At 41.1% G+C, this 24006-nt stretch overlaps 3 protein-coding genes across 3 annotated transcripts; all 3 read left to right on the top strand.

The window, feature by feature from the left end:
- Positions 1-226: 226 nt before the first annotated feature.
- LOC139447446 (uncharacterized) lies at positions 227-3025 on the top strand. The gene is made up of 2 exons (XM_071228794.1): positions 227-377; positions 2550-3025. Exons 1-2 carry the CDS (start codon positions 227-229, stop codon positions 3023-3025), a joined length of 627 nt encoding a protein of 208 aa, XP_071084895.1.
- A 7031-nt stretch (positions 3026-10056) lies between these two features.
- Positions 10057-12855, top strand: LOC139447445 (uncharacterized). The gene is made up of 2 exons (XM_071228792.1): positions 10057-10207; positions 12380-12855. Exons 1-2 carry the CDS (start codon positions 10057-10059, stop codon positions 12853-12855), a joined length of 627 nt encoding a protein of 208 aa, XP_071084893.1.
- A 7036-nt stretch (positions 12856-19891) lies between these two features.
- Positions 19892-22690, top strand: LOC139447444 (uncharacterized). The gene is made up of 2 exons (XM_071228791.1): positions 19892-20042; positions 22215-22690. The coding sequence occupies exons 1-2, from the start codon at positions 19892-19894 to the stop codon at positions 22688-22690; spliced, it is 627 nt and encodes a 208-aa protein (XP_071084892.1).
- Positions 22691-24006: the final 1316 nt, after the last annotated feature.

Raw genomic sequence — 24006 nt, 5'->3', positions numbered from 1 at the left:
TTTACAAACATTCTCCTTTCACAAGACACGCCAATATACTCCCCATGGCAACATACGTCATTTCTCCCATGACGTCACTACACGTGGTCTCGTGATGTCACTTCTTTTACTCCCCAACCGTCAAGTCATTCTAACAACACAACACAACGCGTCCGGCGGTTAGCATTTCACCTCTTACGGTTTCACCTCTATAGCGTTTTCACCTCACCTCATTACTTCGTTTGGGATGCCTCCTAAAAGGAAAGCGGCGCTGACCCACCGACTGGTGAAGGGTCCGAAAGCCAGTAGGACGGGGGTTAGCAGAAATGTGGATAGAAGAGACTTGGATGCGCCAATTGGCTCACGACTGATCAGCGGAGTACCACAGAACACTGCAGGTACGTTTGATAGTGATTTTGTTTTTATCAATTCGAGCAATATTATGCATAATGCAAACTCGGCTAACACAGTGCTTCCTACAAATACGGCAAGGCTTGCTAACAGCACGCTCACAAACGGGGACACGCAGATGCCGACTGGGGACAGGTCTTCAAACAATGAAGGGCACATAAACATTAGTACATTAGCACGCGAAAACGCACATAACACGCATCCGTCCCAACAGCAAACACAAACACCCAATCCTTTCACAACTATGAATATAAACGATCCAACCATGTTTGGCATACCCGCGACAAATACACCCTGTCTATACAGTTAAACATCAGAGCGGAACACATCGGATCACATGTTTCCCAACAACTACGGGAAAAAATACACAACGGCGAATTCATTGAGCTAAAACAACTAATATCGGCCCAAAATCAGACACCCCAAGAGATGTCGGCATTTACATTGGCGCTCGACGCCACAGGTCAGATTATTTTTAAACCCAAACAACAACAAACGCGTCCATTAGGCATTGGCGCATGGACATCGGCGTTTAACGTCTACATGAGCGTATACATAGAAAAACACCCGGATAAGATACAGGATCTGCTTACCTACAGCGAAACAATCAGGGGAGCTGCTATTAGGTTCGGCGGAGATTCATGGTTGCAATATGACCGTAGTTTCAGACAAAGGATGCAACGTGACCCGTCCCGATCCTGGTGGGCAATAGATGGCCATTTATGGTTACAACATATGCTTCCAAATCAACAAGCAGCACACGCGCGCGTCACAAACACCACCACTACCACCAACCGCAGCAATCTCAACGCGGATAGCGCAAATACCGGTAGCACCCCAAAGTTTTGCTGGGATTTTAACAAATTCGGATGTACAAGGTCTTTCTGCCGATATGCACACAAATGCATCACATGTGACAGCACTGCACACGGCCCACACACATGCTTTCGTCAAAAAGGGGGCGTTAAAACCCCCCGTACTCAAACAAAACCCAACCCAAACAATACCAACTCAAGGCCTAGTGCCAACACCCATTAGTATGCGTGTATTGTCACATTGGCTCAGTATTTACACCCCCTTTTACGCATCAGATGCTATGTTTTTATCGGAAGGTTTTTCTCGAGGTTTTCCACTACAGTACACGGGTCCACCGGGTCCTAGAATGGCATACAATTTAAAATCCGCACAACAACATCCTAACATGGTGGCAACAATGCTACAAAAAGAAGTTGATCTAGGTAGAATTGCAGGTCCATTTACAGCACCACCATTTCAAGATATGATAGTTTCTCCAATCGGTCTCGTTCCGAAGAAGTCAAATCACAATAATCAACAAGTTCAGCAAACGTTCAGACTTATTCACCATCTGTCATACCCTGAGGGAGAGTCTGTAAACGACTACATATCACACGAGGTGTCAACAGTCAAGTACACTAGCTTTGACCAGGTGCTATCCGCTATACAAGGATTAGGCAAGGGTGCATACATGGCAAAATTTGATATAAAGTCTGCATTTCGCCTCATACCTATACGACCAGATGACTTTAAATTTCTGGGCATACAATTCAAACATAATTTCTACTTTGACAAATGTCTTCCATTTGGCTGTTCCATATCATGTGCAACATTTGAAAAGTTTAGCACATTTTTGCAGTGGGTACTCAGGAAATACACCAAAAATGATAACATACAACATTATTTGGATGATTTTGCATTGGCAGCACTAGCCTCTAATAAGTGTCAACAAACTCTCCAGTCCTCTCTGGAGTTATTACAAAACATGGGCGTTCCCGTCGCAAAGGACAAAACGGTTCTACCTACAACAAACATGACGTTCCTGGGTATCACAATAGACACAGTCAAAGCGCAAATTAGCATACCGAGGGATAAGGTAGTGCCGCTTACGCAGGAAATAGATACTCTTTTATCACCTTTTAAGAAGAAAACAACATTACACTACTTGCAGTCCTTGTTTGGGAAACTTAATTTTGTATGTAGGGCAATTCCGATTGGTCGCGCCTTTTTAAGACGCCTCATTGACGCACAGCGCGGAGGGTCAAAACCTCACCACAGAATAAGGATAACACAAGGCATACGCGAGGACCTCAATTTATGGCGGCAATTTCTTCAAAACCACAATGGCACTACTGAATTTATAGATTCAGAGTGGATCAATTCATCGGATACACATTTGTTTACCGACGCGTCAGGTAACCATGGTTTCGGAGCCTTTTTCATGGGCAGATGGGCCAATGGCAGATGGCCTAACGAGTGGGTGCAGAATGGATGGACTAAAGACATCACTATGCTAGAGCTTTTTCCAATTGTATTGGCAGTAAGACTGTGGGGCAGACATCTACGAAATAAGCGAGTGTTGTTTGTTTGTGACAACCAAGCAGTGGTAGCAATTATCAATAAACAAACAGCAAAACCACCACGAGTTATGTCGTTGCTTAGGCGCCTGATACTCCTCTGTTTACAACATGATATCTTGTTCAAAGCATCGTATATTCCAACGCATGCAAACGTTATAGCTGATGCACTTTCGAGATTTCAGTGGTCCAGGTTCAAAGAAGCAGCACCGCAGGCAGACGAGATACCAGCACACATACCACAGGACATATGGCAGATCTGACGACAGAGGTGCAACGTCTAGTGCAGTCTTCTCTAGCACTCAACACATGGAACCTGTATGAGTCTGCACTAAAGTCATTTAATGTTTTCCGCATCTCTTTCAGCCTGCCACACATTTGGCCCGCCCCGGTTGATCACCTTATGCATTTTATCGCTCATCTCTCCTTAACAGGAAAATCTCCTCGCACGGCAAAGTCGTATATATCAGCATTAACAACATGGCAAAAGTTACATGGTATGCATGACCTAACATCCCATTTTCTTATTCAGAAAGCCTTGATTGGATTTGTCAGACAGAAACAGAAGGCTGACACTCGACTCCCAATTACAGTTGACTTATTGTCTGTTATTGTCACAGCATTACCGGTAGTTTGTGCTTCAGTTTACGAAACGTCTCTTTTCACAGCTGCATACCTGCTTGCATTTTTTGGATTCTTTAGAATCAGCGAGCTGGTGGCAGGGTCAGCCAAGGATTTCTCGCATAAGGCGTGTCTTTTGTCTGATATTCATGTGGCAGCAGATATAAGTCACATAACGATATGTTTACGCTCATCCAAAACGGATCAGGGCGGCAGAGGTGTGCAAATACAAATAACAGCTATCCTTCACTCTAGACTGTGTCCTGTCAGAGCAATGCAACAGTTTCTATCCATCAGACCACCAGTGCACGGTCATGTGTTCGTCCATTTTGATGGACGTCCTTTAAATAGATTCCAATTTCAGTCAATGTTAAGAAAGGCCCTGTCATTTTCTTTACCACACCTCAATCTTCATTTGTTTTCGTCACACTCTTTTCGCATTGGAGCGGCTACCACAGCAGCAATTAATGGGGTTAGTTCCAAGCAGATTCAGAAATATGGGCGTTGGAAATCAAACTGTTACAGCAAATATATCCGCATTACTCAACTCACCACTTAACAGTATACCTAGCAGAAACAAACACAGACTCACCAGCCGTTCCTGCCTGTTGCGGTTCCACGGGGGTAACGGGATAATACATACTTTTTCACTAACTCTAATAATATACAGAATAAAAAAAATAAATAAATAAATAAATAAAATAAAATAAAAAATAAATAAATAAATAAAATAAAATAAAATAAAATAAAATAAAATAAAATAAAATAAAATAAAATGAAACAAACAAACAAACAAACAAACAAACAAACAAACAAATAAATAAATACCACCAATAAATTAATAGGTAAAGATAAAGCAGATGTTATTATAACAAAGATGCTGCTAGTGTGTTTTAAGTTTCAGATGTATGGTGTATCGGGTCCAGTAATATGGTCCGATTCCACGACCATCTGGCCACTACATCGGACTCCCTACTGACGGGTACCCGCTGGCATGCAAAGGGCGGAATGAAGTGGGGGGAATTCCGCAAGGCAGTGGATACACTTGTTGCCCGCCATCCCCAGCCGAAGCTTCTGGTTATCCACCTTGGATCAAATGATCTGTGTACAAAGGGGACAAAGGAACTTTATGAAAACATGTATCTGGACATAACATACGCTCAACTTAAACTCCCGAATACCAAATTGGTATGGTCTGACATGTTGCCTCGACAAACCTGGCGAGGAGCCAGCAATGTTAAAAGGATTGAACTGAAAAGAAAATTGATTAATAGGCGGATTGCGGGAGTGATCAGGGAAGAGGGGGGTCTAAGGTGTACCCACCCTCAGATCAAACATGATGCTCCATTTTATACTCCTCGGGGAGTTCATTTAAACCGGTCGGGCATGGCCCATTTTAAATCAAATGTACGCAGGACATTGTTTAGTGATGAGTAAAGGTACTGTTCGGGTAAGTATGTATAACTTCACTTTGGGGGGAGGCGCATAATTTTCTTTTCCTTCCCAGTCTCTTATCCACTCCCCATCTCCCTTCCACATCATAATTTAATGCAAATATAATATAATGTGTGGATGTCAGCGGTGTGCATAGTGTATTTATACATTTTGCACCCCGCTGTTTGGCATGGTGCAGTCGGGGGATTTGGTTTAACACCATGCTGGTGTGTGTATGATACTCTGGCTGCCTGCTAATTACAGTGGGAGCCCAAATTCTTCTGCCCGCTGTTTCCGCGGGGGGAGTGATAGTATCTTTGCTGTGGGTCCTGTCTGCCAAGCACGGTGGAGGGACAACTTGACCCGCGATAGGGGCTGTATGCGATTTCTAGTCCGCGGTAGGACCTTGCTTATCCCCCCGACTGCCTCATCCACACTCTGCCCATTATATCCCACAAAACATCATTGTTTGTTAATCTTTTCATCGGAGGTAGTCTGAACATAATATGATTTAGCATTATTTAGCTAAATCGGTTTATGGTCAGCTCCGCATAAACAATACTAGTAACTATTCCCATTTACCATTTTCCACCATTTGTTTACAAACATTCTCCTTTCACAAGACACGCCAATATACTCCCCATGGCAACATACGTCATTTCTCCCATGACATCACTACACAAACTAACCTTAAATTATCAGTCTCAGTATACAAAACAAATTTGGTGCATGGATGCAGTCTTAGATGTCCGACACACAATGAATTCCATTAAAAATTCAAAAGGCACTGAAAATACATAAAGCGACTTGAACTTTTTGTCATGTGCATGACTTTTACATCCTCGGGAAGAATATCATATTGTGTATGTGGAAGATTTCTTAGATGTCTCAGCAACCTGACCTTTCCACAAGCTAACCAGAAAGTATCAGTCTCAGTATACAAAACAAATTTGGTGCATGGATGCAGTCTTAGATGTCCGCCACATAATGAATTCCATTAAAAATCACAAGGCACTGAAAATACATACACCGACATGAACTTTTTGTCATGTGCATGACTTTTACATCTTCGAAAGGATACGTCCTCAGGAAGAATATCATATTGTGTATGTGGATGAATTAGATGTCTGACACTCATCACTGAAAATACATCAGCAACTTGACTTTTCCACAAGCTAACCTCAAAGTATCAGTCTTAGTATACAATCAAATTTTGTGCATGGATGCAGTCTTAGATGTCCGACACAGATGAATTCCATTAAAAATCACAAGGCACTGAAAATACATAAAGCGACTTGAACTTTTTGTCAGGTGCATGACTTTTACATCCTCAGGAAGAATATCATATTGTGTATGTGGAAGAATTCTTAGATGTCTCAGCAACCTGACTTTTCCACAAGCTAACCTGAAAGTATCAGTCTCAGTATACAAAACAAATTTGGTGCATGGATGCAGTCTTAGATGTCCGACACACAATGAATTCCATTAAAAATCACAAGGCACTGAAAATACATCAACAACTTGACTTTTCCACAAGCTAACCTCAAAGTATCAGTCTTAGTATACAATCAAATTTTGTGCATGGATGCAGTCTTAGATGTCCAAGACACAATGAATTCCATTAAAAATCAAAAGTCACTGGAAATACATAAAGCGACTTGTTTGTTCTACAAGCTAACCAGAAAGTATCAGTCTCAGTATACAAAACAAATTTGGTGCATGGATGCAGTCTTAGATGTCCGACACAGATGAATTCCATTAAAAATCACAAGGCACTGAAAATACATACACCGACATGAACTTTTTGTCATGTGCATGACTTTTACATCTTCGAAAGGATACGTCCTCGGGAAGAATATCATATTGTGTATGTGGATGAATTAGATGTCTGATACTCATCACTGAAAATACTTTAGCAACTTGACTTTTACACAAGCTAACCAGAAAGTATCAGTTTCAGTATACAAAACAAATTTGGTGCATGGATGCAGTCTTAGATGTCCGACACATAATGAATTCCATTAAAAATCACAAGGCACTGAAAATACATAAAGCGACTTGAACTTTTTGACAGGTGCATGACTTTTACATCCTCGGGAAGAATATCATATTGTATATTTGGAAGAATTCTTAGATGTCTCAGCAACCTGACTTTTCTACAAGCTAACCACAAAGTATCAGTCTCAGTATACAAAACAAATTTGGTGCATGGATGCAGTCTTAGATGTCCGACACACAATGAATTCCATTAAAAATCACAAGGCACTGAAAATACATAAAGCGACTTGAATTTTTTGTCATGTGCATGACTTTAACATCTTTGGAAAGAATCCATCCTCAGGAATATCATATTTATGTCTGACACTCATCACTGAAAATACATCAGCAACTTGACTTTTCCACAAACTAACCTTAAATTATCAGTCTCAGTATACAAAACAAATTTGGTGCATGGATGCAGTCTTAGATGTCCGACACACAATGAATTCCATTAAAAATTCAAAAGGCACTGAAAATACATAAAGCGACTTGAACTTTTTGTCATGTGCATGACTTTTACATCCTCGGGAAGAATATCATATTGTGTATGTGGAAGATTTCTTAGATGTCTCAGCAACCTGACTTTTCCACAAGCTAACCACAAAGTATCAGTCTCAGTATACAAAACAAATTTGGTGCATGGATGCAGTCTTAGATGTCCGCCACATAATGAATTCCATTAAAAATCAAAAGGCACTGAAAATACATAAAGCGACTTGACCTTTCCACAAGCTAACCAGAAAGTATCAGTCTCAGTATACAAAACAAATTTGGTGCATGGATGCAGTCTTAGATGTCAGACACACAATGAATTCCATTAAAAATCAAAAGTCACTGGAAATACATAAAGCGACTTGTTTTTTCTACAAGCTAACCAGAAAGTATCAGTCTCAGTATACAAAACAAATTTGGTGCATGGATGCAGTCTTAGATGTCCGACACAGATGAATTCCATTAAAAATCACAAGGCACTGAAAATACATACACCGACATGAACTTTTTGTCATGTGCATGACTTTTACATCTTCGAAAGGATACGTCCTCGGGAAGAATATCATATTGTGTATGTGGATGAATTAGATGTCTGACACTCATCACTGAAAATACTTCAGCAACTTGACTTTTACACAAGCTAACCAGAAAGTATCAGTCTCAGTATACAAAACAAATTTGGTGCATGGATGCAGTCTTAGATGTCCGATACACAATGAATTCCATTAAAAATCACAAGGCACTGAAAATACATAAAGCGACTTGAACTTTTTGTCTGTGGTTTGGATTGGTTTGTTGTTTAACGCCACACTCAGCAATACTCCATCTATATGATGGCGGTCTGTAAAATAATCAATTCTTGACCAGACAATCAAGTGATTTATATCATGAGCATCGATCAGCGCAATTGGGATCGATGACATGCATCAACTAAGTCAGCGAGTCTGACCAGCCGATCCCGTTAGTCGCCTTTTACGACAAGCATAGTCGCCTTTTAAGGCAAGCATGGGTATTCTACCCCAGAATCTTCACGGGTCTAGATAGGTAGACCTTAGCATAGCAAAGAGGTTGGAAGTTAAAGAAAGGGGTGTTTGGGGGCTCCCAACATGGCCGATGAGAGTTGTGCGAAAGTGAAAAATGACCGGCTAAGACCTCGTTAATTGACAAGAAACTTCCATGGCAAAGATCCGAGAATGATCCAAAAACTTCTTAATTCACTCAACAATGGTGGCTAAAATACAGCCAAAACGGCTTAACAGATAGCTGTCTTTTCGGCAAAAACCAAAAATAGTCGGAACGGAATAAAAATGTATAGGCAGATAGACTTTGGCATTGCAAAGAGGTTGGAAGTATAAATGAATTTGTCAGACATAAATAAAGGCGTGTTTGGGGCTCAGCCTGATAAGAGTTGCACGAAAGCGAAAAGCGACCGGCTGAGACCTTGAGTAGTATAGGTAATGGGGGTTCTGGACCACTTCCACTGGAGCTGGATTCATATACCTATACTGCTACGACAGATGGAATTTTTTATGCCAAAATGATTATGCGATTCAACGATAGTCATGAGATTCAGCTCTAGCTCACCAATACCTGGGGCCAATCATTGCTTTAGATGAGCCTAAATGGTAATAAAAATATTCTTCATTATTTTTATCGATAAAGCGATATTCAACATTTTTATTAAGTTCTTCGTTCATTTTACCAGGAGACCAGACTATATAACTACACTCTTCTTGTTAATTGATAAGAAACAATTGATTACCGTATTTGGTTGGTTTGACATCACTGATATAATAAAAACCTTGTGGTAATTCTCTCCATTTAATAGTTTTCTCCATTATTATATATTTATGTAAGCATTTGTCTAAATGTAATCACACGATAGTAAGCAATTTATTTTTAATCTCCAACCAGTTCTTTGGTTTTGGCACGGAATAATTGACGCGCTTGTTGCCTCCCTTGTTCTATGAACTTTTTTTTCTCGTCTTCGCTAATACCATTGGTCTTACGAGATTTTGATCGAATCTCCTGCTTCATTACGTTGTATTTGGTGAGTTCCGACAGCACTAAACGAAACTCATCCTCGGATATCTTACAATCGGCCATTGCTGTCGAAATATGATCCTCAATGCTGTTCAACTTTGCTTCGGCGAGTATCCGAATACTATCGTGTTTTAATGCTTTCTTTTGTAACCTACGAGAAATGAATTTTATCGCTATTCCTGCCAGTCCCGAGACTCCGGCGGTTATTTCCATGCCGAGCACGATAGGCGCGGCGATTATAGTTGATAGTAAACCGACACCGGCTACACCGAGTCCCATGCCAGCTACTACAAGAGCGGTGTCAACTCCGTCCAGAGCATTCACGGCTCTGCGATACTTTTTATTATGATTTAGCATTATTTAGCTAAATCGGTTTATGGTCAGCTCCGCATAAACAATACTAGTAACTATTCCCATTTACCATTTTCCACCATTTGTTTACAAACATTCTCCTTTCACAAGACACGCCAATATACTCCCCATGGCAACATACGTCATTTCTCCCATGACGTCACTACACGTGGTCTCGTGATGTCACTTCTTTTACTCCCAAAACCGTCAAGTCATTCTAACAACACAACACAACGCGTCCGGCGGTTAGCATTTCACCTCTTACGGTTTCACCTCTATAGCGTTTTCACCTCACCTCATTACTTCGTTTGGGATGCCTCCTAAAAGGAAAGCGGCGCTGACCCACCGACTGGTGAAGGGTCCGAAAGCCAGTAGGACGGGGGTTAGCAGAAATGTGGATAGAAGAGACTTGGATGCGCCAATTGGCTCACGACTGATCAGCGGAGTACCACAGAACACTGCAGGTACGTTGGATAGTGATTTTGTTTTTATCAATTCGAGCAATATTATGCATAATGCAAACTCGGCTAACACAGTGCTTCCTACAAATACGGCAAGGCTTGCTAACAGCACGCTCACAAACGGGGACACGCAGATGCCGACTGGGGATAGGTCTTCAAACAATGAAGGGCACATAAACATTAGTACATTAGCACGCGAAAACGCACATAACACGCATCCGTCCCAACAGCAAACACAAACACCCAATCCTTTCGCAACTATGAATATAAACGATCCAACCATGTTTGGCATACCCGCGACAAATACACCCTGTCTATACAGTTAAACATCAGAGCGGAACACATCGGATCACATGTTTCCCAACAACTACGGGAAAAAATACACAACGGCGAATTCATTGAGCTAAAACAACTAATATCGGCCCAAAATCAGACACCCCAAGAGATGTCGGCATTTACATTGGCGCTCGACGCCACAGGTCAGATTATTTTTAAACCCAAACAACAACAAACGCGTCCATTAGGCATTGGCGCATGGACATCGGCGTTTAACGTCTACATGAGCGTATACATAGAAAAACACCCGGATAAGATACAGGATCTGCTTACCTACAGCGAAACAATCAGGGGAGCTGCTATTAGGTTCGGCGGAGATTCATGGTTGCAATATGACCGTAGTTTCAGACAAAGGATGCAACGTGACCCGTCCCGATCCTGGTGGGCAATAGATGGCCATTTATGGTTACAACATATGCTTCCAAATCAACAAGCAGCACACGCGCGCGTCACAAACACCACCACTACCACCAACCGCAGCAATCTCAACGCGGATAGCGCAAATACCGGTAGCACCCCAAAGTTTTGCTGGGATTTTAACAAATTCGGATGTACAAGGTCTTTCTGCCGATATGCACACAAATGCATCACATGTGACAGCACTGCACACGGCCCACACACATGCTTTCGTCAAAAAGGGGGCGTTAAAACCCCCCGTACTCAAACAAAACCCAACCCAAACAATACCAACTCAAGGCCTAGTGCCAACACCCATTAGTATGCGTGTATTGTCACATTGGCTCAGTATTTACACCCCCTTTTACGCATCAGATGCTATGTTTTTATCGGAAGGTTTTTCTCGAGGTTTTCCACTACAGTACACGGGTCCACCGGGTCCTAGAATGGCATACAATTTAAAATCCGCACAACAACATCCTAACATGGTGGCAACAATGCTACAAAAAGAAGTTGATCTAGGTAGAATTGCAGGTCCATTTACAGCACCACCATTTCAAGATATGATAGTTTCTCCAATCGGTCTCGTTCCGAAGAAGTCAAATCACAATAATCAACAAGTTCAGCAAACGTTCAGACTTATTCACCATCTGTCATACCCTGAGGGAGAGTCTGTAAACGACTACATATCACACGAGGTGTCAACAGTCAAGTACACTAGCTTTGACCAGGTGCTATCCGCTATACAAGGATTAGGCAAGGGTGCATACATGGCAAAATTTGATATAAAGTCTGCATTTCGCCTCATACCTATACGACCAGATGACTTTAAATTTCTGGGCATACAATTCAAACATAATTTCTACTTTGACAAATGTCTTCCATTTGGCTGTTCCATATCATGTGCAACATTTGAAAAGTTTAGCACATTTTTGCAGTGGGTACTCAGGAAATACACCAAAAATGATAACATACAACATTATTTGGATGATTTTGCATTGGCAGCACTAGCCTCTAATAAGTGTCAACAAACTCTCCAGTCCTCTCTGGAGTTATTACAAAACATGGGCGTTCCCGTCGCAAAGGACAAAACGGTTCTACCTACAACAAACATGACGTTCCTGGGTATCACAATAGACACAGTCAAAGCGCAAATTAGCATACCGAGGGATAAGGTAGTGCCGCTTACGCAGGAAATAGATACTCTTTTATCACCTTTTAAGAAGAAAACAACATTACACTACTTGCAGTCCTTGTTTGGGAAACTTAATTTTGTATGTAGGGCAATTCCGATTGGTCGCGCCTTTTTAAGACGCCTCATTGACGCACAGCGCGGAGGGTCAAAACCTCACCACAGAATAAGGATAACACAAGGCATACGCGAGGACCTCAATTTATGGCGGCAATTTCTTCAAAACCACAATGGCACTACTGAATTTATAGATTCAGAGTGGATCAATTCATCGGATACACATTTGTTTACCGACGCGTCAGGTAACCATGGTTTCGGAGCCTTTTTCATGGGCAGATGGGCCAATGGCAGATGGCCTAACGAGTGGGTGCAGAATGGATGGACTAAAGACATCACTATGCTAGAGCTTTTTCCAATTGTATTGGCAGTAAGACTGTGGGGCAGACATCTACGAAATAAGCGAGTGTTGTTTGTTTGTGACAACCAAGCAGTGGTAGCAATTATCAATAAACAAACAGCAAAACCACCACGAGTTATGTCGTTGCTTAGGCGCCTGATACTCCTCTGTTTACAACATGATATCTTGTTCAAAGCATCGTATATTCCAACGCATGCAAACGTTATAGCTGATGCACTTTCGAGATTTCAGTGGTCCAGGTTCAAAGAAGCAGCACCGCAGGCAGACGAGATACCAGCACACATACCACAGGACATATGGCAGATCTGACGACAGAGGTGCAACGTCTAGTGCAGTCTTCTCTAGCACTCAACACATGGAACCTGTATGAGTCTGCACTAAAGTCATTTAATGTTTTCCGCATCTCTTTCAGCCTGCCACACATTTGGCCCGCCCCGGTTGATCACCTTATGCATTTTATCGCTCATCTCTCCTTAACAGGAAAATCTCCTCGCACGGCAAAGTCGTATATATCAGCATTAACAACATGGCAAAAGTTACATGGTATGCATGACCTAACATCCCATTTTCTTATTCAGAAAGCCTTGATTGGATTTGTCAGACAGAAACAGAAGGCTGACACTCGACTCCCAATTACAGTTGACTTATTGTCTGTTATTGTCACAGCATTACCGGTAGTTTGTGCTTCAGTTTACGAAACGTCTCTTTTCACAGCTGCATACCTGCTTGCATTTTTTGGATTCTTTAGAATCAGCGAGCTGGTGGCAGGGTCAGCCAAGGATTTCTCGCATAAGGCGTGTCTTTTGTCTGATATTCATGTGGCAGCAGATATAAGTCACATAACGATATGTTTACGCTCATCCAAAACGGATCAGGGCGGCAGAGGTGTGCAAATACAAATAACAGCTATCCTTCACTCTAGACTGTGTCCTGTCAGAGCAATGCAACAGTTTCTATCCATCAGACCACCAGTGCACGGTCATGTGTTCGTCCATTTTGATGGACGTCCTTTAAATAGATTCCAATTTCAGTCAATGTTAAGAAAGGCCCTGTCATTTTCTTTACCACACCTCAATCTTCATTTGTTTTCGTCACACTCTTTTCGCATTGGAGCGGCTACCACAGCAGCAATTAATGGGGTTAGTTCCAAGCAGATTCAGAAATATGGGCGTTGGAAATCAAACTGTTACAGCAAATATATCCGCATTACTCAACTCACCACTTAACAGTATACCTAGCAGAAACAAACACAGACTCACCAGCCGTTCCTGCCTGTTGCGGTTCCACGGGGGTAACGGGATAATACATACTTTTTCACTAACTCTAATAATATACAGAATAAAAAAAATAAATAAATAAATAAATAAAATAAAATAAAAAATAAATAAATAAATAAAATAAAATAAAATAAAATAAAATAAAATAAAATAAAATAAAATAAAATAAAATGAAACAAACAAACAAACAAACAAACAAACAAACAAACAAATAAATAAATACCACCAATAAATTAATAGGTAAAGATAAAGCAGATGTTATTATAACAAAGATGCTGCTAGTGTGTTTTAAGTTTCAGATGTATGGTGTATCGGGTCCAGTAATATGGTCCGATTCCACGACCATCTGGCCACTACATCGGACTCCCTACTGACGGGTACCCGCTGGCATGCAAAGGGCGGAATGAAGTGGGGGGAATTCCGCAAGGCAGTGGATACACTTGTTGCCCGCCATCCCCAGCCGAAGCTTCTGGTTATCCACCTTGGATCAAATGATCTGTGTACAAAGGGGACAAAGGAACTTTATGAAAACATGTATCTGGACATAACATACGCTCAACTTAAACTCCCGAATACCAAATTGGTATGGTCTGACATGTTGCCTCGACAAACCTGGCGAGGAGCCAGCAATGTTAAAAGGATTGAACTGAAAAGAAAATTGATTAATAGGCGGATTGCGGGAGTGATCAGGGAAGAGGGGGGTCTAAGGTGTACCCACCCTCAGATCAAACATGATGCTCCATTTTATACTCCTCGGGGAGTTCATTTAAACCGGTCGGGCATGGCCCATTTTAAATCAAATGTACGCAGGACATTGTTTAGTGATGAGTAAAGGTACTGTTCGGGTAAGTATGTATAACTTCACTTTGGGGGGAGGCGCATAATTTTCTTTTCCTTCCCAGTCTCTTATCCACTCCCCATCTCCCTTCCACATCATAATTTAATGCAAATATAATATAATGTGTGGATGTCAGCGGTGTGCATAGTGTATTTATACATTTTGCACCCCGCTGTTTGGCATGGTGCAGTCGGGGGATTTGGTTTAACACCATGCTGGTGTGTGTATGATACTCTGGCTGCCTGCTAATTACAGTGGGAGCCCAAATTCTTCTGCCCGCTGTTTCCGCGGGGGGAGTGATAGTATCTTTGCTGTGGGTCCTGTCTGCCAAGCACGGTGGAGGGACAACTTGACCCGCGATAGGGGCTGTATGCGATTTCTAGTCCGCGGTAGGACCTTGCTTATCCCCCCGACTGCCTCATCCACACTCTGCCCATTATATCCCACAAAACATCATTGTTTGTTAATCTTTTCATCGGAGGTAGTCTGAACATAATATGATTTAGCATTATTTAGCTAAATCGGTTTATGGTCAGCTCCGCATAAACAATACTAGTAACTATTCCCATTTACCATTTTCCACCATTTGTTTACAAACATTCTCCTTTCACAAGACACGCCAATATACTCCCCATGGCAACATACGTCATTTCTCCCATGACATCACTACACAAACTAACCTTAAATTATCAGTCTCAGTATACAAAACAAATTTGGTGCATGGATGCAGTCTTAGATGTCCGACACACAATGAATTCCATTAAAAATTCAAAAGGCACTGAAAATACATAAAGCGACTTGAACTTTTTGTCATGTGCATGACTTTTACATCCTCGGGAAGAATATCATATTGTGTATGTGGAAGATTTCTTAGATGTCTCAGCAACCTGACCTTTCCACAAGCTAACCAGAAAGTATCAGTCTCAGTATACAAAACAAATTTGGTGCATGGATGCAGTCTTAGATGTCCGCCACATAATGAATTCCATTAAAAATCACAAGGCACTGAAAATACATACACCGACATGAACTTTTTGTCATGTGCATGACTTTTACATCTTCGAAAGGATACGTCCTCAGGAAGAATATCATATTGTGTATGTGGATGAATTAGATGTCTGACACTCATCACTGAAAATACATCAGCAACTTGACTTTTCCACAAGCTAACCTCAAAGTATCAGTCTTAGTATACAATCAAATTTTGTGCATGGATGCAGTCTTAGATGTCCGACACAGATGAATTCCATTAAAAATCACAAGGCACTGAAAATACATAAAGCGACTTGAACTTTTTGTCAGGTGCATGACTTTTACATCCTCAGGAAGAATATCATATTGTGTATGTGGAAGAATTCTTAGATGTCTCAGCAACCTGACTTTTCCACAAGCTAACCTGAAAGTATCAGTCTCAGTATACAAAACAAATTTGGTGCATGGATGCAGTCTTAGATGTCCGACACACAATGAATTCCATTAAAAATCACAAGGCACTGAAAATACATCAACAACTTGACTTTTCCACAAGCTAACCTCAAAGTATCAGTCTTAGTATACAATCAAATTTTGTGCATGGATGCAGTCTTAGATGTCCAAGACACAATGAATTCCATTAAAAATCAAAAGTCACTGGAAATACATAAAGCGACTTGTTTGTTCTACAAGCTAACCAGAAAGTATCAGTCTCAGTATACAAAACAAATTTGGTGCATGGATGCAGTCTTAGATGTCCGACACAGATGAATTCCATTAAAAATCACAAGGCACTGAAAATACATACACCGACATGAACTTTTTGTCATGTGCATGACTTTTACATCTTCGAAAGGATACGTCCTCGGGAAGAATATCATATTGTGTATGTGGATGAATTAGATGTCTGATACTCATCACTGAAAATACTTTAGCAACTTGACTTTTACACAAGCTAACCAGAAAGTATCAGTTTCAGTATACAAAACAAATTTGGTGCATGGATGCAGTCTTAGATGTCCGACACATAATGAATTCCATTAAAAATCACAAGGCACTGAAAATACATAAAGCGACTTGAACTTTTTGACAGGTGCATGACTTTTACATCCTCGGGAAGAATATCATATTGTATATTTGGAAGAATTCTTAGATGTCTCAGCAACCTGACTTTTCTACAAGCTAACCACAAAGTATCAGTCTCAGTATACAAAACAAATTTGGTGCATGGATGCAGTCTTAGATGTCCGACACACAATGAATTCCATTAAAAATCACAAGGCACTGAAAATACATAAAGCGACTTGAATTTTTTGTCATGTGCATGACTTTAACATCTTTGGAAAGAATCCATCCTCAGGAATATCATATTTATGTCTGACACTCATCACTGAAAATACATCAGCAACTTGACTTTTCCACAAACTAACCTTAAATTATCAGTCTCAGTATACAAAACAAATTTGGTGCATGGATGCAGTCTTAGATGTCCGACACACAATGAATTCCATTAAAAATTCAAAAGGCACTGAAAATACATAAAGCGACTTGAACTTTTTGTCATGTGCATGACTTTTACATCCTCGGGAAGAATATCATATTGTGTATGTGGAAGATTTCTTAGATGTCTCAGCAACCTGACTTTTCCACAAGCTAACCACAAAGTATCAGTCTCAGTATACAAAACAAATTTGGTGCATGGATGCAGTCTTAGATGTCCGACACATAATGAATTCCATTAAAAATCAAAAGGCACTGAAAATACATAAAGCGACTTGACCTTTCCACAAGCTAACCAGAAAGTATCAGTCTCAGTATACAAAACAAATTTGGTGCATGGATGCAGTCTTAGATGTCAGACACACAATGAATTCCATTAAAAATCAAAAGTCACTGGAAATACATAAAGCGACTTGTTTTTTCTACAAGCTAACCAGAAAGTATCAGTCTCAGTATACAAAACAAATTTGGTGCATGGATGCAGTCTTAGATGTCCGACACAGATGAATTCCATTAAAAATCACAAGGCACTGAAAATACATACACCGACATGAACTTTTTGTCATGTGCATGACTTTTACATCTTCGAAAGGATACGTCCTCGGGAAGAATATCATATTGTGTATGTGGATGAATTAGATGTCTGACACTCATCACTGAAAATACTTCAGCAACTTGACTTTTACACAAGCTAACCAGAAAGTATCAGTCTCAGTATACAAAACAAATTTGGTGCATGGATGCAGTCTTAGATGTCCGATACACAATGAATTCCATTAAAAATCACAAGGCACTGAAAATACATAAAGCGACTTGAACTTTTTGTCTGTGGTTTGGATTGGTTTGTTGTTTAACGCCACACTCAGCAATACTCCATCTATATGATGGCGGTCTGTAAAATAATCAATTCTTGACCAGACAATCAAGTGATTTATATCATGAGCATCGATCAGCGCAATTGGGATCGATGACATGCATCAACTAAGTCAGCGAGTCTGACCAGCCGATCCCGTTAGTCGCCTTTTACGACAAGCATAGTCGCCTTTTAAGGCAAGCATGGGTATTCTACCCCAGAATCTTCACGGGTCTAGATAGGTAGACCTTAGCATAGCAAAGAGGTTGGAAGTTAAAGAAAGGGGTGTTTGGGGGCTCCCAACATGGCCGATGAGAGTTGTGCGAAAGTGAAAAATGACCGGCTAAGACCTCGTTAATTGACAAGAAACTTCCATGGCAAAGATCCGAGAATGATCCAAAAACTTCTTAATTCACTCAACAATGGTGGCTAAAATACAGCCAAAACGGCTTAACAGATAGCTGTCTTTTCGGCAAAAACCAAAAATAGTCGGAACGGAATAAAAATGTATAGGCAGATAGACTTTGGCATTGCAAAGAGGTTGGAAGTATAAATGAATTTGTCAGACATAAATAAAGGCGTGTTTGGGGCTCAGCCTGATAAGAGTTGCACGAAAGCGAAAAGCGACCGGCTGAGACCTTGAGTAGTATAGGTAATGGGGGTTCTGGACCACTTCCACTGGAGCTGGATTCATATACCTATACTGCTACGACAGATGGAATTTTTTATGCCAAAATGATTATGCGATTCAACGATAGTCATGAGATTCAGCTCTAGCTCACCAATACCTGGGGCCAATCATTGCTTTAGATGAGCCTAAATGGTAATAAAAATATTCTTCATTATTTTTATCGATAAAGCGATATTCAACATTTTTATTAAGTTCTTCGTTCATTTTACCAGGAGACCAGACTATATAACTACACTCTTCTTGTTAATTGATAAGAAACAATTGATTACCGTATTTGGTTGGTTTGACATCACTGATATAATAAAAACCTTGTGGTAATTCTCTCCATTTAATAGTTTTCTCCATTATTATATATTTATGTAAGCATTTGTCTAAATGTAATCACACGATAGTAAGCAATTTATTTTTAATCTCCAACCAGTTCTTTGGTTTTGGCACGGAATAATTGACGCGCTTGTTGCCTCCCTTGTTCTATGAACTTTTTTTTCTCGTCTTCGCTAATACCATTGGTCTTACGAGATTTTGATCGAATCTCCTGCTTCATTACGTTGTATTTGGTGAGTTCCGACAGCACTAAACGAAACTCATCCTCGGATATCTTACAATCGGCCATTGCTGTCGAAATATGATCCTCAATGCTGTTCAACTTTGCTTCGGCGAGTATCCGAATACTATCGTGTTTTAATGCTTTCTTTTGTAACCTACGAGAAATGAATTTTATCGCTATTCCTGCCAGTCCCGAGACTCCGGCGGTTATTTCCATGCCGAGCACGATAGGCGCGGCGATTATAGTTGATAGTAAACCGACACCGGCTACACCGAGTCCCATGCCAGCTACTACAAGAGCGGTGTCAACTCCGTCCAGAGCATTCACGGCTCTGCGATACTTTTTATTATGATTTAGCATTATTTAGCTAAATCGGTTTATGGTCAGCTCCGCATAAACAATACTAGTAACTATTCCCATTTACCATTTTCCACCATTTGTTTACAAACATTCTCCTTTCACAAGACACGCCAATATACTCCCCATGGCAACATACGTCATTTCTCCCATGACGTCACTACACGTGGTCTCGTGATGTCACTTCTTTTACTCCCAAAACCGTCAAGTCATTCTAACAACACAACACAACGCGTCCGGCGGTTAGCATTTCACCTCTTACGGTTTCACCTCTATAGCGTTTTCACCTCACCTCATTACTTCGTTTGGGATGCCTCCTAAAAGGAAAGCGGCGCTGACCCACCGACTGGTGAAGGGTCCGAAAGCCAGTAGGACGGGGGTTAGCAGAAATGTGGATAGAAGAGACTTGGATGCGCCAATTGGCTCACGACTGATCAGCGGAGTACCACAGAACACTGCAGGTACGTTGGATAGTGATTTTGTTTTTATCAATTCGAGCAATATTATGCATAATGCAAACTCGGCTAACACAGTGCTTCCTACAAATACGGCAAGGCTTGCTAACAGCACGCTCACAAACGGGGACACGCAGATGCCGACTGGGGATAGGTCTTCAAACAATGAAGGGCACATAAACATTAGTACATTAGCACGCGAAAACGCACATAACACGCATCCGTCCCAACAGCAAACACAAACACCCAATCCTTTCGCAACTATGAATATAAACGATCCAACCATGTTTGGCATACCCGCGACAAATACACCCTGTCTATACAGTTAAACATCAGAGCGGAACACATCGGATCACATGTTTCCCAACAACTACGGGAAAAAATACACAACGGCGAATTCATTGAGCTAAAACAACTAATATCGGCCCAAAATCAGACACCCCAAGAGATGTCGGCATTTACATTGGCGCTCGACGCCACAGGTCAGATTATTTTTAAACCCAAACAACAACAAACGCGTCCATTAGGCATTGGCGCATGGACATCGGCGTTTAACGTCTACATGAGCGTATACATAGAAAAACACCCGGATAAGATACAGGATCTGCTTACCTACAGCGAAACAATCAGGGGAGCTGCTATTAGGTTCGGCGGAGATTCATGGTTGCAATATGACCGTAGTTTCAGACAAAGGATGCAACGTGACCCGTCTCGATCCTGGTGGGCAATAGATGGCCATTTATGGTTACAACATATGCTTCCAAATCAACAAGCAGCACACGCGCGCGTCACAAACACCACCACTACCACCAACCGCAGCAATCTCAACGCGGATAGCGCAAATACCGGTAGCACCCCAAAGTTTTGCTGGGATTTTAACAAATTCGGATGTACAAGGTCTTTCTGCCGATATGCACACAAATGCATCACATGTGACAGCACTGCACACGGCGCACACACATGCTTTCGTCAAAAAGGGGGCGTTAAAACCCCCCGTACTCAAACAAAACCCAACCCAAACAATACCAACTCAAGGCCTAGTGCCAACACCCATTAGTATGCGTGTATTGTCACATTGGCTCAGTATTTACACCCCCTTTTACGCATCAGATGCTATGTTTTTATCGGAAGGTTTTTCTCGAGGTTTTCCACTACAGTACACGGGTCCACCGGGTCCTAGAATGGCATACAATTTAAAATCCGCACAACAACATCCTAACATGGTGGCAACAATGCTACAAAAAGAAGTTGATCTAGGTAGAATTGCAGGTCCATTTACAGCACCACCATTTCAAGATATGATAGTTTCTCCAATCGGTCTCGTTCCGAAGAAGTCAAATCACAATAATCAACAAGTTCAGCAAACGTTCAGACTTATTCACCATCTGTCATACCCTGAGGGAGAGTCTGTAAACGACTACATATCACACGAGGTGTCAACAGTCAAGTACACTAGCTTTGACCAGGTGCTATCCGCGATACAAGGATTAGGCAAGGGTGCATACATGGCAAAATTTGATATAAAGTCTGCATTTCGCCTCATACCTATACGACCAGATGACTTTAAATTTCTGGGCATACAATTCAAACCTAATTTCTACTTTGACAAATGTCTTCCATTTGGCTGTTCCATATCATGTGCAACATTTGAAAAGTTTAGCACATTTTTGCAGTGGGTACTCAGGAAATACACCAAAAATGATAACATACAACATTATTTGGATGATTTTGCATTGGCAGCACTAGCCTCTAATAAGTGTCAACAAACTCTCCAGTCCTCTCTGGAGTTATTACAAAACATGGGCGTTCCCGTCGCAAAGGACAAAACGGTTCTACCTACAACAAACATGACGTTCCTGGGTATCACAATAGACACAGTCAAAGCGCAAATTAGCATACCGAGGGATAAGGTAGTGCCGCTTACGCAGGAAATAGATACTCTTTTATCACCTTTTAAGAAGAAAACAACATTACACTACTTGCAGTCCTTGTTTGGGAAACTTAATTTTGTATGTAGGGCAATTCCGATTGGTCGCGCCTTTTTAAGACGCCTCATTGACGCACAGCGCGGAGGGTCAAAACCTCACCACAGAATAAGGATAACACAAGGCATACGCGAGGACCTCAATTTATGGCGGCAATTTCTTCAAAACCACAATGGCACTACTGAATTTATAGATTCAGAGTGGATCAATTCATCGGATACACATTTGTTTACCGACGCGTCAGGTAACCATGGTTTCGGAGCCTTTTTCATGGGCAGATGGGCCAATGGCAGATGGCCTAACGAGTGGGTGCAGAATGGATGGACTAAAGACATCACTATGCTAGAGCTTTTTCCAATTGTATTGGCAGTAAGACTGTGGGGCAGACATCTACGAAATAAGCGAGTGTTGTTTGTTTGTGACAACCAAGCAGTGGTAGCAATTATCAATAAACAAACAGCAAAACCACCACGAGTTATGTCGTTGCTTAGGCGCCTGATACTCCTCTGTTTACAACATGATATCTTGTTCAAAGCATCGTATATTCCAACGCATGCAAACGTTATAGCTGATGCACTTTCGAGATTTCAGTGGTCCAGGTTCAAAGAAGCAGCACCGCAGGCAGACGAGATACCAGCACACATACCACAGGACATATGGCAGATCTGACGACAGAGGTGCAACGTCTAGTGCAGTCTTCTCTAGCACTCAACACATGGAACCTGTATGAGTCTGCACTAAAGTCATTTAATGTTTTCCGCATCTCTTTCAGCCTGCCACACATTTGGCCCGCCCCGGTTGATCACCTTATGCATTTTATCGCTCATCTCTCCTTAACAGGAAAATCTCCTCGCACGGCAAAGTCGTATATATCAGCATTAACAACATGGCAAAAGTTACATGGTATGCATGACCTAACATCCCATTTTCTTATTCAGAAAGCCTTGATTGGATTTGTCAGACAGAAACAGAAGGCTGACACTCGACTCCCAATTACAGTTGACTTATTGTCTGTTATTGTCACAGCATTACCGGTAGTTTGTGCTTCAGTTTACGAAACGTCTCTTTTCACAGCTGCATACCTGCTTGCATTTTTTGGATTCTTTAGAATCAGCGAGCTGGTGGCAGGGTCAGCCAAGGATTTCTCGCATAAGGCGTGTCTTTTGTCTGATATTCATGTGGCAGCAGATATAAGTCACATAACGATATGTTTACGCTCATCCAAAACGGATCAGGGCGGCAGAGGTGTGCAAATACAAATAACAGCTATCCTTCACTCTAGACTGTGTCCTGTCAGAGCAATGCAACAGTTTCTATCCATCAGACCACCAGTGCACGGTCATGTGTTCGTCCATTTTGATGGACGTCCTTTAAATAGATTCCAATTTCAGTCAATGTTAAGAAAGGCCCTGTCATTTTCTTTACCACACCTCAATCTTCATTTGTTTTCGTCACACTCTTTTCGCATTGGAGCGGCTACCACAGCAGCAATTAATGGGGTTAGTTCCAAGCAGATTCAGAAATATGGGCGTTGGAAATCAAACTGTTACAGCAAATATATCCGCATTACTCAACTCACCACTTAACAGTATACCTAGCAGAAACAAACACAGACTCACCAGCCGTTCCTGCCTGTTGCGGTTCCACGGGGGTAACGGGATAATACATACTTTTTCAATAACTCTAATAATATACAGAATAAAAAAAATAAATAAATAAATAAATAAAATAAAATAAAAAATAAATAAATAAAATAAAATAAAATAAAATAAAATAAAATAAAATAAAATAAAACAAACAAACAAACAAACAAACAAACAAACAAATAAATAAATACCACCAATAAATTAATAGGTAAAGATAAAGCAGATGTTATTATAACAAAGATGCTGCTAGTGTGTTTTAAGTTTCAGATGTATGGTGTATCGGGTCCAGTTATATGGTCCGATTCCACGACCATCTGGCCACTACATCGGACTCCCTAC

Source organism: Haliotis cracherodii, unplaced genomic scaffold (genome assembly GCF_022045235.1).
Source record: "Haliotis cracherodii isolate W230 unplaced genomic scaffold, xgHalCrac1.p SCAF_7, whole genome shotgun sequence".
In the NCBI taxonomy this organism is placed as follows: domain Eukaryota; kingdom Metazoa; phylum Mollusca; class Gastropoda; order Lepetellida; family Haliotidae; genus Haliotis; species Haliotis cracherodii.
This window is presented reverse-complemented; position numbering and strand designations above follow the sequence as displayed.

Bases quoted from the DNA above. Each gene is read 5' to 3' on its own strand.
- LOC139447446 (XM_071228794.1), top strand. From the start codon at position 227: ATGCCTCCTAAAAGGAAAGCGGCGCTGACCCACCGACTGGTGAAGGGT. The intron at 378-2,549 runs GTACGTTTGATA...CTGAATTTATAG, and splicing joins AGTACCACAGAACACTGCAG to ATTCAGAGTGGATCAATTCA.
- LOC139447445 (XM_071228792.1), top strand. From the start codon at position 10,057: ATGCCTCCTAAAAGGAAAGCGGCGCTGACCCACCGACTGGTGAAGGGT. The intron at 10,208-12,379 runs GTACGTTGGATA...CTGAATTTATAG, and splicing joins AGTACCACAGAACACTGCAG to ATTCAGAGTGGATCAATTCA.
- LOC139447444 (XM_071228791.1), top strand. From the start codon at position 19,892: ATGCCTCCTAAAAGGAAAGCGGCGCTGACCCACCGACTGGTGAAGGGT. The intron at 20,043-22,214 runs GTACGTTGGATA...CTGAATTTATAG, and splicing joins AGTACCACAGAACACTGCAG to ATTCAGAGTGGATCAATTCA.